Source organism: Ruditapes philippinarum, unplaced genomic scaffold (genome assembly GCF_026571515.1).
Source record: "Ruditapes philippinarum isolate M1 unplaced genomic scaffold, ASM2657151v2 ctg2116_1_1_1_1, whole genome shotgun sequence".
Taxonomy (NCBI): Eukaryota; Metazoa; Mollusca; class Bivalvia; order Venerida; family Veneridae; genus Ruditapes; species Ruditapes philippinarum.
Genome location: NW_026864579.1, coordinates 175,945 through 193,507, shown reverse-complemented (window position 1 = coordinate 193,507; position 17,563 = coordinate 175,945). Strand labels below are relative to the sequence as shown.

Genomic DNA, 17,563 nt, shown 5'->3' with positions numbered 1-17,563 from the left:
GCCAAGTTTGATTAGTATTGAAGCAGTTTTTATAGTTTTATAGCAACTTGAACTTGTAACGGGAGACCTTAAATGAAAACAGCCATTTTTCACAAGATGCTCATGGGGTAATGGGTTAATAACTTTTCTATCTTGAGAAAATATTAGAAATGATAGTTTAACGTCTCAATTCTGACTAAAAGGACGCAAAGAAAAGAGGAATTGATAAAAGATTGAACTTGATTTTCTGTCAGAATGTTAGCCACTTTCGTGGTATTTCTGCCATCGACGGCCAGCATTTATAATATGTATCTGCCTACAACGGCAGCATTTTTTCTTCGACCGGACAAGATTGAGCGTCTGTAAAACTTTCAAGAAAAGACTCACGGGGTAGATATTTGGCTTGCGTGACCCCAATGATGAACGTCTATATTGATAACAGGAAATCCTGCCATTTACTTAAAACTTGAGATATTTTGAACAGAAAACAGACATTTTCACGGATTTTTTCTAAGGCTTTCACTTTTAACCTGCTCAAAATAGTCTGAAAACAGGAAAAAAAAACGAGTCCAAAATTACCTTACAGTATCTCCATTCAATGGGCAATAGTTTTATAGCAATGAAATGGGCCGTATTTGTGTAATATAATTAAACCAACCAAATTTATAACCTACCTGTATCGATCGGTAATTTTCAGATATCTGCCATCACTGCAGTGATCTGCCATCACTGCCGCCGGTAATACGGTGTGCTTATGAACGGTTCGAAAATGAATGTTTACGTCATATGACGACAGATGTCTATACTGTAAGCATAATGACGTCAGGAATATTACTTTACATTCGTTATAGTTAAATTTTTTTTTATCAATTCCTCTTTTTTCATCGTTATTAATCACTCAGGCCTATTGACATTCGTAATTATATTCCTGCACATTTGAACTCCAACCATACAATATTCTACAACTGGTATCTGTTTCCTAAATATAAGCTGTCCAAATTCAAATATCTGATGTTCAATTTCAAATTTTTGACGTTTAGATTATAATATATGACGTTTGAATCAATTATACATCCTTTTCATAAGAAAAATTATCATAAACGAGTAGCACACTAGAAAAAAAAACATGAATAGATCTTGATAAACTTTATAAAACATAATTATTTACAGTATAGCAAATTTTAATTTGATGTAATTTCATAAAGATTCTATGTGTGCAAACTAAAGTACATTTTTGAAAATATATTTTAAACATCGTTCAACAAGTTTGGTGCTAATGCCCAATCGAACTCAACCAATTACAGTATGCATGAATATAGATTAACACAGCGTACCGTTAATACTTCTGAATATAAAATATTCGACAAACAGATGTACTAACAAACAATTATATTGACGCATTTATCATTCGACCGATGTCAGCTAGGAAAACCTTTAGGCATATGATCAACGTAATAATAGTTCAACCTCGGTTGGCTCGAACTACCGATCTCTCGAACAAAATTGCACAGGCCCTCCGAGTTTGAGCGAACGAAGTTCGACTTAAGTTATTTCTTTAGTGCAATGGGGAGTTGTTTAATAAAATTTTTAACATTTATTTTCCCATCTATTAAGTCCATAACATTTTAACCATGCATATTGCTTTCATTTTTACCTTCATTTTTCTACCATGTTTATCCAATTTGTACTTCAGGCGTCCAGTAAATATATATGCGCACTCGATTCAAGTTCAAAACATTTGCTGAGTGTCTGGGACTGGAAGAATGACCGGGTCGTTGCTCGAACCACGGTAAGTTACTAGATCAATAATATGTTGAAAGAGTCACTTGACATAAGATCTTCAATGAGTTATAATTTCATAAAATGTAACCAATGAATTTTCATTATTTGTACCACGTGATGTTCCAATATAAATCATAAAAGGATCTTATCTTATAAATAAGATTCTTTTTTTATTGTTCGTGACAAAAATCTGCATTGTACTCCATATAGTCACGGTTTAATTTTACGAGTCCAAAAATCAATATAAAATCTACATTATACTCTATCTTGTCTTATTTTCATTTCCAGAGTCCAAAAATTGCATATTAAGTCATATTGTACTCGAAACAACGTAATCCTTTGATTATGGGTGTTTACTACAATTTAATGCGTTTTCTTTTCTTACGAATTGGTGACGTGAATTATACTTTATTCAGAATCACACTTTTCTATTGGACTAGTACTTAAATAGCTGCAAAATTTATATTGGACTCGGGTAGCGCTCGGATAACAACATTATAATAATAAACGGTTCAAGAAAGTGTCATTATGCGACTTTGTTGCGAGTTTTACATTTTATTGCAAGCCAAAAATGAAATGACGTCAAATGTAAAGTTCTTTTTTTTATCACATGGTCACATTGTCATGATGGTATTTTATTACCAATCTATATCAAACGTTTTTAATAAAGTAGAGAACATATTTTGAACTGGAACTGTTATTTAGTGCAAGTGTATTTAATTCGGTGGCAAGGATCCACGAGGCGCGTCATGGCGCATATCGCACAACATAGTAATGCGTGGGGGGGGGGGCAAAAGCAACTATTGAAAAGTCTATCTACATTTGAATTTGCATATGAATGTAGGACTATTTGAAATTTGAAAAAGCATTTTTTGATATGTTTTTTTTTCAGCACTAATATTTTCGTTTGACCAATTTGTTCTTAGAACAAACTTAATATACAAGGGAAGACCTGTCAATTTGATGGGAGGGAATACCTTTGTCCAACATTAAAATTTCTACATTTATTCTATCATCAAAGTGAGCTTACACTTTATATCATTTGATTAACTTGAAAAATTGCAAATCAATAACGGTTATATGTTTTTAAATTATGATATAAAAATAAGTTACATTAACAGCCTTCAGAAGATTTAAACATTTTGGAGGTATGGTAGTTTGTAAGGAAAATCCCAGAAATAGGAAATAGTTTTGTAGGTTCAGCTAGAATGGCCTATCTTTGCTGGAATTAGCTCCCTTCATTCTCTTTGAAAATATTTTGTTTAGACTATATTTATATGAAATACAATCAATGCATGCTAGTTTTAATGAAAATTTAATTGTTAACTGCCGTTTGGACTAGAAATACTAAAATATTCTTTCTTTTTCATAATTTAAAATAATTTTAATCAATTACTGCAATCTAAATCTGTTATCGTTAACACAAACGTTTGTTTCAGTGTAGAAATGCTTTGATATTCATCGAATTTGAGCCTTTGTGGTTTTTTGACTTTGGTTGTAAGTTCATCGATGGACTCTAATGATTTCCTTGATATTCTGGTGACCTAACAATAAGATTGAGAATATCATGCAAACTATATGTATACATTTTTGCAATGTGTATATAAAACATGCTGTCTTCTAACCGCTGAAGTGTTTAAACTGTTAAACAATAATTAACTCCTGTTACCTCGAACTCGCTTATCTCGCCTTTTCTATATTTCGGTCGTATTCCAAATTTCCATTTTTCCTTCCTTTATCTATATGAAAACTATTTCTTTCTCTTGACATGTTTTTTACTTATTTGTTTTTCTTTCTTTTTTTAGAAACTCAATATGATATGGCAGTCTCAAATTTTTGTCATACGCTAATTATTCTTTGGACTCCACTAGTTTGCTTACTTATAAACAATTTAATGCTTCACGCCTCCAGATGAGCCAAAATATTTCAAGAAAATCAATATTGAGAAAAATGCACTAAATTTTTAAGAAAAGTTATAGCATTCAAGATCCAAGTTATATTTGACATGTTATTTGCGTTTTAACACTGATTTTGCAGTATTTTATCACCATATTCCTACTGCGTTACTCACATAGTAAGGGCTGTTTTTGCATAAGTTGACCATTTTTTTGTTACCTTCGTGGATTGCAATATGTAAATTACTTTATTTGTTCAACTCACACTATTTTACTTTTAAATAATTTCCAAACAAAATATGAAAATTAACATGAATCTGGAGGCGTGCTGCTTTAAAATTAATCATGTATAAAGAAATGATTGTGGTCGAGTAAAACTTATTCAGTACACACAGAACAGTGGTGCAATGTGTAGTGTACTCAAATAACGAATAATCCAACTGGCTTGTTATTATTGTTTTCATTTTCTTAAATTTGAAAAGTTGATGCCAAATTATAAGTAGGATATTCCGATACATACCCTGAATGGATTCTTTGATTAAATAACTTACTAATAACATAAAATTTTATATTAAATTTTACGCCACTCGTTAGTCTATTAAAATGGCACTGATGATAAATATTGCATTCAAGATATACTTTGAAGCCTTTGTATTGACATTAAAATTGCTTGGTAAGAGAAACTATTCTTGCGACCAGTGCATGACAAGATTAGTAGACCTGTTCATGGTTTGCACTGGTCGCTATTCAGTCTGTATATATTTTGAAATACTCCCTAAAAGATGGAGAAAAGTTTTCTCAAGATTTAAGAATGGGCATGCCCATTTAAAGTGAATTAGTCTGACTCTATATAATGAGAGGTTTATTATACAATGAAAAGTTACGTTGATAGTATTTAGTATTGGACAAAACAACGAACAACGAAAAAATATATATGGAAGTTATTGGCAAGTGTGAGATACAGGATTTAAATAGCAGATAAAACACGTGTTCTAGAATAAAAAGAAACATTCATCAGATAAATTTTGTCATTCTAAATCACTTAAAACTTTGTCAACATTTTTTTCAAGCAGCATTTTATAAGAAAATCCAAATGATACGTTTCTATTGGTGTTTTTATCACTATTTAAAATACAAATGGGAAATGTGCCCATTGTAGACCAATCCACTTAAAAAATTTGCGGGAAAATGAGTTAATTTGTATAATCTTGTGCTTATTTAATGTAAGTATTCACATGGCTTTTTTATTATCTTTGCTCTCTGAAAACAGAAGGTAATGTGTACACCTGTATTTCATGTTGTATTAGAATTGTGTAATTTTATTGTTTTCTTTTTCTTTAATCATATAATTATTATGGAAGTTTAAATGTTGCATAAAATGGACTTTGTTTGTATACAACGACGGCACGTTGCCCTAAATAAAATGGGTTCAGAAGTACGTACTGTAACAACAAAAGTATAACGGTAGCTGAAATAAAGTTACAAGAGTTGTAGGTATTAAATGAGCTCGAACATCGCGGAAATTGCCGAAAGTATCCGATGGGCATTTCCGATCCGCATAAGGGCATGCCTAACATAAAGTGTTGTTCTTGTTATTTTGATAAGCCAGAAATGACATAAGACTGATACTTAACCTAAACTAGTTCTGTTTTCTTTTTTATTCTCCTGTAGTTACAGGTTTAGATAATACCGTTTTTAGTCCCCTACCGGTTTACCAGAGGGGACTTTAGGTTTACCCTCCGTCCGTCTGTCCGTCCGTCCGTCTGTCCGTCCGTCAGTCCGTCCGTCCACAAAACTGGATCCCGCGATAACGCAAAAAGTACTGAAAATATTTTAATGAAACTTGATATATGGATAGATGGCAGTATGGAGATTATGCACGTCTTTTTCTTTTCTTCCTATCTTGAAAATTCTGGTTGCTATGGCAACAAATAGACTGAAAATATGGCAAATTTTACACATAACCTGGATCCCGCGATAATGCAAAAAATATGTTTATGAAACTTGACATATGGGTAGATGGCAGTATGGAAATTATGCACATCCTTTTCTTATCTTCCTATGTTGAAAATTTTGGTTGCTATGGCAACAAATAGACTGAATTTTAAGATTTCTGATTCTAGTTTTTAAGTTTTTTCACTATAAGTTCTTTATTTCTTAAGGTATTTTCTTCAAACTTTAAATATAAGTTGCTTGTCATCAACCACATCATATGTGACAAGGTTTACAACTCTAGCACAAAATTTATCAGAATTACCTCCCTTGAACTTAAAATTTTCATGAAAAAAACATTGTTTTTTTTAATAACTTCTTTTTTTTAATGTATCTACTTCAAACTTAATATAAATGTTTCTTATTATCACTCAACATTTGTGAGTGTTCAATACTCTAGCAAGACAATTTCCAGAATTATGCCCCTTTTGAACTTAGACTTTTTTTTTGAGAAATTGGTAATTTTTACTCCAACTTCTTCAATCATGATAGGATTTCAAAAATGTTATATTTTGATAACAGGGATGTTTAAAAAATAACTTTAGAGTGTCCTTCAGTCTGTCTGTCTGTACATAAAAACTGTTTCCTGTGATTACTTTTAAATAACTTTTTTAACAAATTTACTTAAAATAGGAACATAAGTGAATGGCCAATGCCCTTCAGAATGTTGCTTGGGCTCTTACCGGTAGGGGACTTATGGATTGCTTGCAATACTATGATAATTGCTTGTTCTTCATTATATTTTCCTAAGACAAAAGTGTTGTTTTTGTAGGCATTAGAGTATATTAGCGCGAGGGATATGGTAGGGAATATCGCATGAGTTAAAGCATGAAGTTAATAATATTAATTCATACATTTTCTTTTTAAAGAACAACTTTCACTGTCACTCTATCTTTAATAGAAATTTTATAGAAATTTATGTTATTTAGGTTTTTTAGTGTTGATATTCGTTCGTATGGTTATACTTATTTCAGTGCAGAAAATATTTTCCTCTGACATGTACATTCGTGTCACGACCATTAATTATGATTTAAATGATTTTATGTGACTTTGTGCATGAATGTGTCACGAATTGCCACATATGGATTTCACTGAGAGTCTAGATTTTTTTACAGAAAAAATGCATTATAGAACAAGAAAAATTGTGATTTTTTTCTCTTACACTTATTGAATGTATCACATCGTTTTTAACTTCTTTAATTAATTAGTTAATTATTATACACACAGGAAATGAACAGGTGCCCGAATATGTGACGTCATTCAAAGATTTATCAAATTTATCATGAAGAGGCCATCATATAAAAATAATGTCTGTAAAATCAGCCATGATATCATGTATTTAAAAGCCAAATAGCAATTTATTTTAAATATCTAACAAAACATAATTCTTCCAGATAAATAAAAATTGTATATTATAAACATTCTGCAAATTCTTTGCAATCTTAAAAAATGATTTCAATGATTTAGGATAGGATCGAATTATATGATTTCCTTAGGGAGATCAATACATAAATTGTACACTCGTAATGATTCACTATTATGACAATTTATACTGTTCATTTTAGACGACGCTAGAATCCGTGCACTGCGCGTCCTTCTATCCGGACGGTGCAAACAACAGCATCTTGATTACGTACGGCGTACGTCATATCTATTTCTGGAAAATATTCTTTGACGCCGCACGCAAAAGCGATGCTAAAATATTCAGAGACAGACAGAGTGGAATATTTGAGGTAAATACAATGTATATACATAAATTACTATTAATTAGCTTTGTGTTAATAGATAAATATTTTCGTGAGAAAAGACTTATATTCGTGTGTCTGTGATAATGTTGTACTAGTAATTAAACTATATAAATGACTCGGGTTCCAAGTTATACCGTAACGTAAACTAGCGTGTCATCACTTGAATATACAGCAGCACTCGATTCATCTTGAAGCTACAAAAGACCGGTGGGGACATTTCAACTTCATGAATTCCCGATTACATTATGGAGTCTCGATTTTAACTTCACGAATTCACGATTTCAACTTCATGAATTCATGATTTCAACTCCACGAATTCACGATTTCAACTTCACGAATTCAAGTTCGTGAATTCACGATTTCAACATTGTGAATTCACGATTTCAACTTCACGAATTCACGATTTCAACTTCACGAATTCACGATTTCAACTTCACAAATTCACGATTTCAACTTCACAAATTCACGATTTCAACTTCGTGAAGTTGAAATCGTGAATTCATGAAGTTGAAATCGTGAATTCGTGAAGTTGAAATCGTGAATTCACGAAGGTTAAATCGTGAATTCACGAAGTTGAATTCGTGAAGTTGAAATCGTGAATTCATTAAGTTGAAATCGCGAATTCGCGAAGTTGAAATCGTGAATTCATGAAGATGAAATCGTTAATTCGTGAAGTTGGAGTCGTGAATTCTCGAAGCTGAAATCGTGAATTCATGATTTCCGTATGTTGCAAACGGGAATTCACGAAGTTTAAATTGTGAATTCATGAAGATGAAATCGGGAATTTATGAAGTTGAAATGGCCCTACCGGTCTTTCGTATGAAACCGTCTATTTTGCAAAGTGCGGGCTTGTATTTAACGAATTCCGTATATTCCATATTCAAACCACTCGTATTAGTTCAAGTGCTATAGATAATAGTTCATTGATATCTGCAGATAATTTGACTTCTTTTATTTTTTTGTGTTGGTTAATATGTGAATTATAGGCCATGTTTTTTGTGGATTGACAACTTTTTTTAACACATTTAAAAAAACTGTTATCATAGCGCCAGTGATAAAACGATTTTACTTAAAGATAGTAATATTGTGAGAGATATTTGCCCGATCCTGGGCCTCAAAATGGCGACTAGGGCAGGTAAAGCATGTTATTTAAAACGGGATCGATATCATAATGACCTTAACGGCGCCTTCTGATTTATATAGGCATTCACTTTACGATTGTGACCCACGATCAAATAAAATGTTCATTTTTCATAAATGAACACAAATATCAAATGTGGCAATAAGTTAGTAATTTATAACTAAAGTTAACAAAGCAAGAAAACGAGAAAATTTACACAATGTGGTCTTATATTCTATCTGATATACATTTTTTGTTATAATATCTACACGGTTTTCATGCAGGATCGTTATGTTGACGCCGATCTCATTGTGAGTCTTGTCTAGAAACCAAATGTAGTATAGATGTTAAAAGCTTATCCATACATAATTTCATATATAATTTTATTATAACAAAAACTTAACTAATATTTTCAAATAGATCGCTTTAACAATCTTTTTTATTCATCAAATTCTAATAATTATAATTAAATTGGTTTGTCTTTTAAAATAATATTTTTCATCATTTATGATAATACTCATTTTTATTCTAAACAAATTGTTTCATCGAATTCTTATAAGCAAGTTCTAATAATCAATATATTCATCGAATTCTAATAAACAAATTGTTTCATCGAATTCTAAAAAAAAAATCTTCTTTTTATCCATCGATTTCAATTAATCAAATTCTGCCATCAATTTACTGTAATCGAATTTTTTCATCGATATCTTATAAATAAGTTCTAATAATCGATTTTTCCCATCGAATTGTTTTATCGAATTCTACGAGTCATTTCTTTCGTCAGTTTCTATTTATGAAATCATATCTTCAAGTTCAAATGATATCATCAAATTGATTCACGGATTTCTTATTTATTAAATTGATTTGTCGATTTCTTATTTATCAAATTGATTTATCGATTTCTAACATCTTATTTATCAATAGCTTTCAGAGGTATGAATAAACACGTTTATTGTTGTTAATATTTTACCACATTTTGATGCTTGTTGTTTTATTTATGCGTTGCTTGTATATGAATAATTTATTGCTTTATATAGTTGAGTTAGCACTAAATGAAAATATTTTTAGGCATAACAATTTTCGTGGGCAAGGTCTTTCAAACAGAATAGTCTTTATATTTGAAAGATCCTGCCGAGGGTAAAAGACTGCTATTTTAATTCATGGTCATCTGGTTTTAATGGCATTAAGGAATGTATAAATGAGAAGGTCAAGTGTTCTCAATAAGTCAAGTGAAGTCAAGAAACATTTCTTTCACTCATACCATCTACTAACATGACACAATGAAGTGACAAATAAAAATTAATGTACATCGAGGCTCAAATAGCAGTTAATTAATTAACATGAGAAAATGTAATTATTCTAAGGAAAAACTATAAAAGTAAATAATTAAACATAAAATAATATTATGAGGTTTGTATACATTCAAGTATTTTTCTTTTAACACAATTTCAAAATGGGATTCCTATTATGTTTTCCAGTTTTAGTCTATATAGACACTATTTTGTTTGAGTGTTTGATATAAAACATATATCAGTAGAATGATTGGGTTTTACAAGATGGTTTAAAATAAAACACTTAAAACTATCATTTTCATCTAACGTATAAATGACAAAATAGAAGGAGATTGCAACTCACATCCACGGCTTTTTTACCAGCTTTTTTACGTGTACACCGTTTTACAACTAATTATTTAACCATTTATCATAACGTTGTTTTCTTACATATTTTTATGTTTTATTACACAGAGAAGTACGGAAGCACATAGGTGACATACGGAAATAAAATTGAATCTCGTGACTTTGAATATCATCATTATTATTAATTAATCATCAATATTATTATTATTATTATTATTATTTTTCTTCTTATTATTATTATTATAATTATTATTATTATTATTACTATTGTTATTGTTATTATTATTATTATTATTATTATTACTATTGTTATTGTTATTGTTATTATTATTATTATTATTATTGTTGTTGTTGTTGTTACTATTATTATTATTATTATCATTATTATTATTAGTATTATTATTATTATCATTTTGTCAAAACATTTTGAAACGTAATCTTGAGATATTTTAATTTATCTTTTTTTACAAAGTACTAAATTAAATAAATATGATTTCTTTATTACCATGCTCTTACCTTTTATATGTTTGAAAAAAAAGTCATACATTTACATCATTAAATGATGCCTAGTTAATATTATGTTATGTTATAAGAAAGAGATAGTGCATTCCTGCATGTCACCCTTGTGTCTCCTCCGTATTAAGCATGATATTCAAACTGCACTTTTTGTGTGATGGAATTGATTTGCCTGTCTTTAAAGGCTTTCTATCGTTTTCATCTCCATATGGACTTATTTGTATGTCTTTTCCATAATGACATTGCTGTTTCTTTTTTTCCCGCAATTTTGCAAAGGCATACAATGTATAAGTCTAGTTTATACGAGTTTTTTAAGAGCGATTGTATTAGAATAAATAAGCTTATTGAAGCAAATTATAAGTTATCATTTAAAAGAAAACACAAGAGAAATTTTGATCTTGATATCATATTATTAGGTAATTCGAGATCACATGTTTCACATTCATATTAAATGAATATATTATTCAATACAAATAGAAATTGTTTCATCATGAAACTCAATCAAAATGTCTTTGTCTATTCACATGACAATCCATTAATCATTACAGAAGTAATATTCACAATCCAGCAACTCTTCAAATATAACTTCTACAAAATACAATATTGTACAATAAAATATACAAATAACACACAATAAGGGCGGGCGTGGAGGGTAAAATAGAATTTTCAACATGTGATCTTCTTGTCAAACGAATACAGAATGAACCAAAAAGGCAGAAGCGCAAGAGACAAAAAAGTTTACCGCCAAAAATATAGACGACCAATAGAAAGTTGTTTACATCAGCAAATAAAGTTCAGATACATACAAATCTACTAAGAGGATTTCATACCACCTCCTTAGTAGCATAATCTCCAAGACTGGTCATTACCAGCTTACGAGACTGAGCCTTTCTTGAGAAACAGTGTGTCTCAAGCAAAGGCATAACGTACATATAACAACTAATGCATATATTTGAATATAAACATTAAATTCAATATCCTGAAACACTCTACAACAAGTGTATACACAATAACAAAACCACTAAGAGGCATTCTTTTAACCTCCTTAGTAGAAAGTAATCTTCAATACTAGCCATTGCCAGTTTGTAAGATTTAATCTTTCTTGAGTAACCAAGTGCCTCAAGCAAAGATATAATGACATTAGAACATGACACTATTTTACGAATGTATATTCTAAAGATTATAATAATTACGAATTACATATTTTACTTAACAAGCTGTCTAGAAATACAAATATTGAAACTTGCAGTAAACATGTAGCGCTCATCCAACACTAAGATGTAATTACTTTAAGTGAGCAATGGTATTAATGAAAAATTCTTTCAAACGCCTTGTACCTTCTAGATTAAGATGTAAACCACCGTCTTTTATAGCATAATACTCACGACGGGGCAAGCCACATTTAAGAAAGGGTTTGAAAGTTCTAATGAAAATAACATTTCTTGATTTGCATAGTAGAACCAATTTATTGTTTAAATTTTTAACCCTATTACCAGTAGTATCAAAATCTATAGGGCGTGGAATAATTGCAGATACAATAATGCTTCCAGAAGATTGTTGACGAACATTGGAAATCAAATCGTTAAAAGATGAGATAATCTCATCTTCTGAACGAGGGCCAGTTACATCATTGGTACCAACATGTAATATGACATAAGCAGATCTAAGATCAACTTGACCTTGTGAAATACGAAAACTTAACCTTGAAATATTAATTCCAGGAAAGGCTGTTATTTGAGTATCCCAAATACCTGACACATTTTTGGCAATGGAGTCTGAGACAATTGTACACTTTCGAAGTGGTGGATGAGCTACATGTTCTGAAAACATACAAAGAACAGTTTATTAATGACTATATTTAAATCAAACATAAAAAACATGAGAAATATCCTTCATAATTTTACACTTATCTTCAATGGATAGTGAAATATAACGTTTATAAACGTCAGAATGCCAATCTCCAAGAATTTGAATTTCATCTGAACTAATATTATTCTTAAAGGCAAGGGTAGCAAAACCACGCCTAAATGAATGAGAGGAATATAATGATGAGTCAAACCCAAGATCATTTAAAACCTGACGCAATTTATTTTGAAATAAATAATAAGTTACCGGTTTACCATTAGGTAAAAGAAATAAAGCATCTGCAGGTTTCCCAGGAATGAATTTTAACATGTTATCATATGCAGTAACCGGACACAAACAAGAGCCTGGTAACTTTAATAGAGGAGTCTGTAAAAGACGTTCTCCAAACTGAATTGTTTTGGTCCAATTCATAGTAACTATTAAGTCACCATGAACACGAGTAACATCAGACCTAATCAAACATTTATGATTAATTAAATCTTTAAGTGTAGTTGGAACTAAATTTGACTTTCGTGCCAACAGAAAAAATGCAAATAAAAATAAACACCAAAGAACTAAGTTTTCTGGATCTTTAAAATTCAACGTCAAGTAAATCTTAGAAAGAATAAAAGGAGTTATAGGTTGAGCTTGTTTTACACAATGACATTTCAATCGGGAAATTCCACGAAGAGTGAAATTTATCAAAAAAGTATTCATTTCATTCAAATTATAACCCAATAACTGATGAACAGTTCTTACACCACTTAAATAATTTCGAATACTAGCCACAGATTTAAAAGATCTACTAAGAAATTGGGAATATAACTGAATTGTTTCAGTTGAAGCAGGTAAATAACAGAAATTGAAATACAAACAAAATAATATAAATGATTCCCATTGAATTTTTAAATTTTTTCTACTATTTTCTGCATATGCTGAAATATTAGACAGTTTTAAATCTGTCTTGAGAGTCTTCAATTGCAGATCTGCAAAATAAACCAGAAGACAAAAAGAATTACCAGTCATTAACAAAAGCAAAATCTTGCTGTAACACCTCATAATGATCTAAATGAAAACCAGATGTTAACCGAAAAAAATTCATCTTTTGAAATTTTTTGTGTTGATACCAACGAGATAAGCAATCAGATATACGATTGTCCGTACTAGATAAATGTACAGCTCTTATCTCACACTCAGCTTTGGCCGTCAAAAAACAAAATTCTCTTAAACCATCTTGCAAAATAGGGCATCTAGCTTTGCCAGAATTTAAAACTGAACAAACAACCTCATTATCACAATTAACAATTATTTTCTTACCCTTGAATTCAGGAGACCACAGTCTTAGGGCCAGAATAATACCAAGTAACTCGAGAACAGCTATTGAGTAATTTTGACCTAGTATGTTATCAGGGAAATTTGAGTGAAAATACTTCCCTTTGAAAAAACCACCACAGCCTGTAAGACAGGAATCCGTCGAAAAAATTGCATCAGGTCTTGACCAATTTTCATATATCAAAATAGACACTCCATTATATTCTTGTAAAAATTTATGCCACCATAAAATATCTTTTTTAACTTCTGATGGAATTATAACATAAACATGAGGAAGATAATTATACAATTCTTTAAGCCAATTTATGAGTCTACTTATAAAAATTCTGCTTGACCGCACACAAGAAGCCACAAAATTTAATTTGCCAATAAGAGACTGTATTTCTCTTAGCGTTGCCTCTGTTTTAATTAACCATACTTTAATTAAATTTTTGATTTCAATTAAACGCTCCGGTGTTACTTCCATTGTCATAGAATTTGTATTAAATAGAACACCCAAGAAGGTCATTACTTCTGAAGGTGTACAAGCTTTATTCACAGATTCAATAAAACCACATTTACTAAGAATTTGTCCTAAACAATCATATGCAAAAGGAGCATTATTTTTCGTTTCAGCCCCTGCTAAATCATCAAGATAATTGAGAATACAAAAACCTATCTTATACATAATAAAGGCTATTGCATTCGTAACCCTTTGACATATCTGAGCAGCTGACCTAAGCCCCATGCTTAGAACAGTGTCACAAAAAATATGTTTTTTCCAACAAAAAGCCACCAGATTATAGTTGCTAGGACAAATACTGATTTGTCTGTAAGCTTTTCTCAAATCCTTTTTAAACAAAAGACAACCTTGACCTTTTGATTTTATTAAATGAACAAAATCATCAATTCGAGGAAAAACTAAATCAACACGTTCACCCAAATAACAATCTTTATTAATAAAATCATTCACAGCCTGACCTTTGGGCATACTTAAATCTAAAATAATCCTTCTTTCTTCAGTATCCTTTTTTGGAACTGAATTCAATGGAGAAATTTTTAACTCAGAAGTAAAGGGATTTTTCTTAAAAGGGCCTATAATACATGAATCAGCACTTTCTTTACCTAAATAATTATTAATATCATTTGGATAATCATTAGCGCCAGAATGATTCTTGTACTTCCAAGAATCCAAATGATCAAAATGGAAACCTTTATCAATAAAACCAATCGGAAAACCATATTTCAAAAGATCACAAACTAACAAATCCCTATAATCCGTACCTAACATACGTCTCATAAATTCAGTATTGATTTATCATTAACCTGAATTTTGCAACCTTCATAATTATAAAGACCAGATTGGCGTACCTTCTCATGAATAAAAACTTTATCATAAATAAACATCAAATCTTTTTTAGTGACATTACAAATGTTACATTTCACTGAATGTTTACAAATAGTATTTTCAATAACTGCTGAATCAACAATATTATTACCCTGTGTTTTACAAAATTTTGGAAAAAATAGATCTACAACATTTTCATTAATTGTCACATTTTTTTTAAGATGATCATATCTATCCACAAGTCAATTTGTGGAATACGGGCATGAACTTGAACATTCTGGATGTTCCAACTTGACCTTATCTTTTATCCAACAAGATGCACAGATATGTTGAGATAATCTTGCAATGCCCTTAACAACAGTAATATGAGGCGCTTTTTGCTGACATTTATTTCTTTGAAATTGACTACAGAACCAAACTCTTTCTGTAGTAACACTAGTATCTGATCTACTTTTTTCAGTCTTATGACGAACATTCATTGATTTTTTGTTAACATTACTCACATGACTAGATAAAATTGCCGATTCAACATATTGATACGAATCTCCCCATTTAAGATGACCTAGCTCAATCTCTCTTAAAACAGCTGCATACAAATTCTTAACAACTACAAAGTCATAGGAAGAACAAAGATACATAAGTTTCTTTAATAACTCAAGTCTAGCCTTACGTTCAGAAGCTTGCATAGACGGGGATGAAATAATTTCTAATTCCCCTGCAACAAACAAATTCCATTCTAATTTGTCAAATGTAATTGAGCTAGTGACATATTCAAATCTAAGACTGGATTGAGGATATTGTTGTCTACTGACTACTTTATCCCCAGCCTTAGCCAAAATACCAGACCTAATTTTATTCTTCGAATAATGAAAAGTATCAACATCAGAATCTTCTGATGAACTTAAACAATTAGACACCTTTTTCTTCATATTCTTTGATATCTTATTCAAACTTTCATCACTGCAAGTGTCTGAATCTGAATGAGAAAAAATATCCAAACCAATTTTACTAATTTTCGACTTCGCTTTCCTTCGTAGATCTGTGTTTTTTCTCAAGTCATTAAGCGTAACATGCTCAATATCTACATTTTTACTTGAATCATCAATAACTGGTTTTTTACTAGAATACAAATTGATACCTCGTACGATCTCACCTCTTAATTTTTTAACGTCCTGTTTCTTCTGTTCAATTTGTTTTCTCAATACGTCTGCTTCGGATAACTGTTCCTTAAGAACCCGTTCTTCTTGTTGTAAGGCGCTCAGCTCCTTCTTCATCTGAATGATACCAGAATCAGTCTGACGACTTTTACTATTCAAGTCTGTATCCCCAGAAAATTCATCATCCTCGTGAAAACTGACATTTTTAGCGGAAGCGGAAGTTGGCAACAAGGTCGCTTGTGTAGTTTCCTCGGAAAACAATTTAATATCTTCCATGTGTTCCTCTGTCCAGAAGGATTCCTGGTCTTCATCTCCGAATCCGTCATTTAACAATTTATAGTCCACTCTTTTACCTCTAGAAGGTAATATTTTTTTCTTCTCCAGTTCCTTGGACGCCATGTTAGTCCCAAAATACAAACAGCTTACGCGGCACGAAGTACCGAAATAAAGTTTATTCGTATTCAACGAAATATTATTTACTGAATACGAAAACTCCTCTTGGTATGCACTATAAAATCCTGATGAATAAAACACCAGTCCATAAATCAAATAAAATACCAACATATGTGGAACAATTCTGTAGAATAACTTTCAATAAATTTGTGTAAAATAGAATTTTCAACATGTGATCTTCTTGTCAAACGAATACAGAATGAACCAAAAAGGCAGAAGCGCAAGAGACAAAAAAGTTTACCGCCAAAAATATAGACGACCAATAGAAAGTTGTTTACTGCCTACGTAATGCATAAATTAAAATCCACCAATGAAAAAGAGTTTTTAAAAAGGTCAAATTCATTCAACCTTATAATTAAGTTATTTTAGTTCAAAATAAACAACTCTCTAATCCGTTCCTAGAACCAACCATGGCAGTATCAAGTAATGTGTATAAAGTTTTTTTCTTTGCTCAAGTAAGCAACGGCTTGTTTGAATCCACGTGGTCTGCAATCCTTAGATTACTAGTCCATCATGTTAACCACCCGGCCACGCCGCCACCACATGTTTTAGTTTAAATTGTTCACAAATTTTTAAACCCTGATTAGAAAGATGGAAGCTAATGGGATACTAGTAATTGTGCACAAATGTCATTCTAAACGTAGGATAATGTATTTAAGTTATGTAACATGTAATATTTGTTGTACCAAGAACTTAATTTAATCTCAAGGTACTCTTTTAATTTGAAAGAGGAGGCCGATCTGAACGCTTCTCAAATTTATATCGTTACTATGAATACAA

General features: G+C 31.0%; 3 protein-coding genes across 6 annotated transcripts in view; 1 reads left to right on the top strand and 2 right to left on the bottom strand.

The window, feature by feature from the left end:
• Positions 1 to 17,563, top strand: part of LOC132726150 (echinoderm microtubule-associated protein-like 2) — a 73,952-nt gene that overhangs the window by 47,018 nt on the left and 9,371 nt on the right. For 3 of the 4 annotated variants that reach the window (XM_060711417.1, XM_060711419.1, XM_060711420.1), the window contains 3 exons: positions 1,673 to 1,768; positions 7,214 to 7,381; positions 8,801 to 8,827. In XM_060711417.1, the coding sequence (XP_060567400.1) occupies positions 1,673 to 1,768; positions 7,214 to 7,381; positions 8,801 to 8,827 (291 nt within the window). The remainder of the gene's footprint in view (positions 1 to 1,672; positions 1,769 to 7,213; positions 7,382 to 8,800; positions 8,828 to 17,563) is intronic. The other variant, XM_060711418.1, reaches the window with a different exon arrangement.
• On the bottom strand, positions 11,461 to 17,161 carry LOC132726152 (uncharacterized). Its single transcript, XM_060711421.1, has 2 exons — positions 16,327 to 17,161; positions 11,461 to 12,489 (listed from the first exon to the last, which is right to left on the bottom strand). Exons 1-2 carry the CDS (start codon positions 16,892 to 16,894, stop codon positions 11,954 to 11,956), a joined length of 1,104 nt encoding a protein of 367 aa, XP_060567404.1. The 5' UTR covers positions 16,895 to 17,161; the 3' UTR covers positions 11,461 to 11,953.
• LOC132726153 (uncharacterized) lies at positions 12,487 to 13,573 on the bottom strand. Its single transcript, XM_060711422.1, has one exon. It carries the CDS (start codon positions 13,571 to 13,573, stop codon positions 12,533 to 12,535), a length of 1,041 nt encoding a protein of 346 aa, XP_060567405.1. The 3' UTR covers positions 12,487 to 12,532.

Excerpts from the sequence above, each read along its gene's own strand:
- LOC132726153 (XM_060711422.1), bottom strand. The coding sequence starts at position 13,573 with ATGAGGTGTTACAGCAAGATTTTGCTTTTGTTAATGACTGGTAATTCT.
- LOC132726152 (XM_060711421.1), bottom strand. The coding sequence starts at position 16,894 with ATGTTGGTATTTTATTTGATTTATGGACTGGTGTTTTATTCATCAGGA. Across the intron at positions 12,490-16,326 it reads GGACGTTAAAAAATTAAGAG|AACATGTAGCTCATCCACCA; the intron begins GTGAGATCGTAC and ends GTATGTTTTCAG.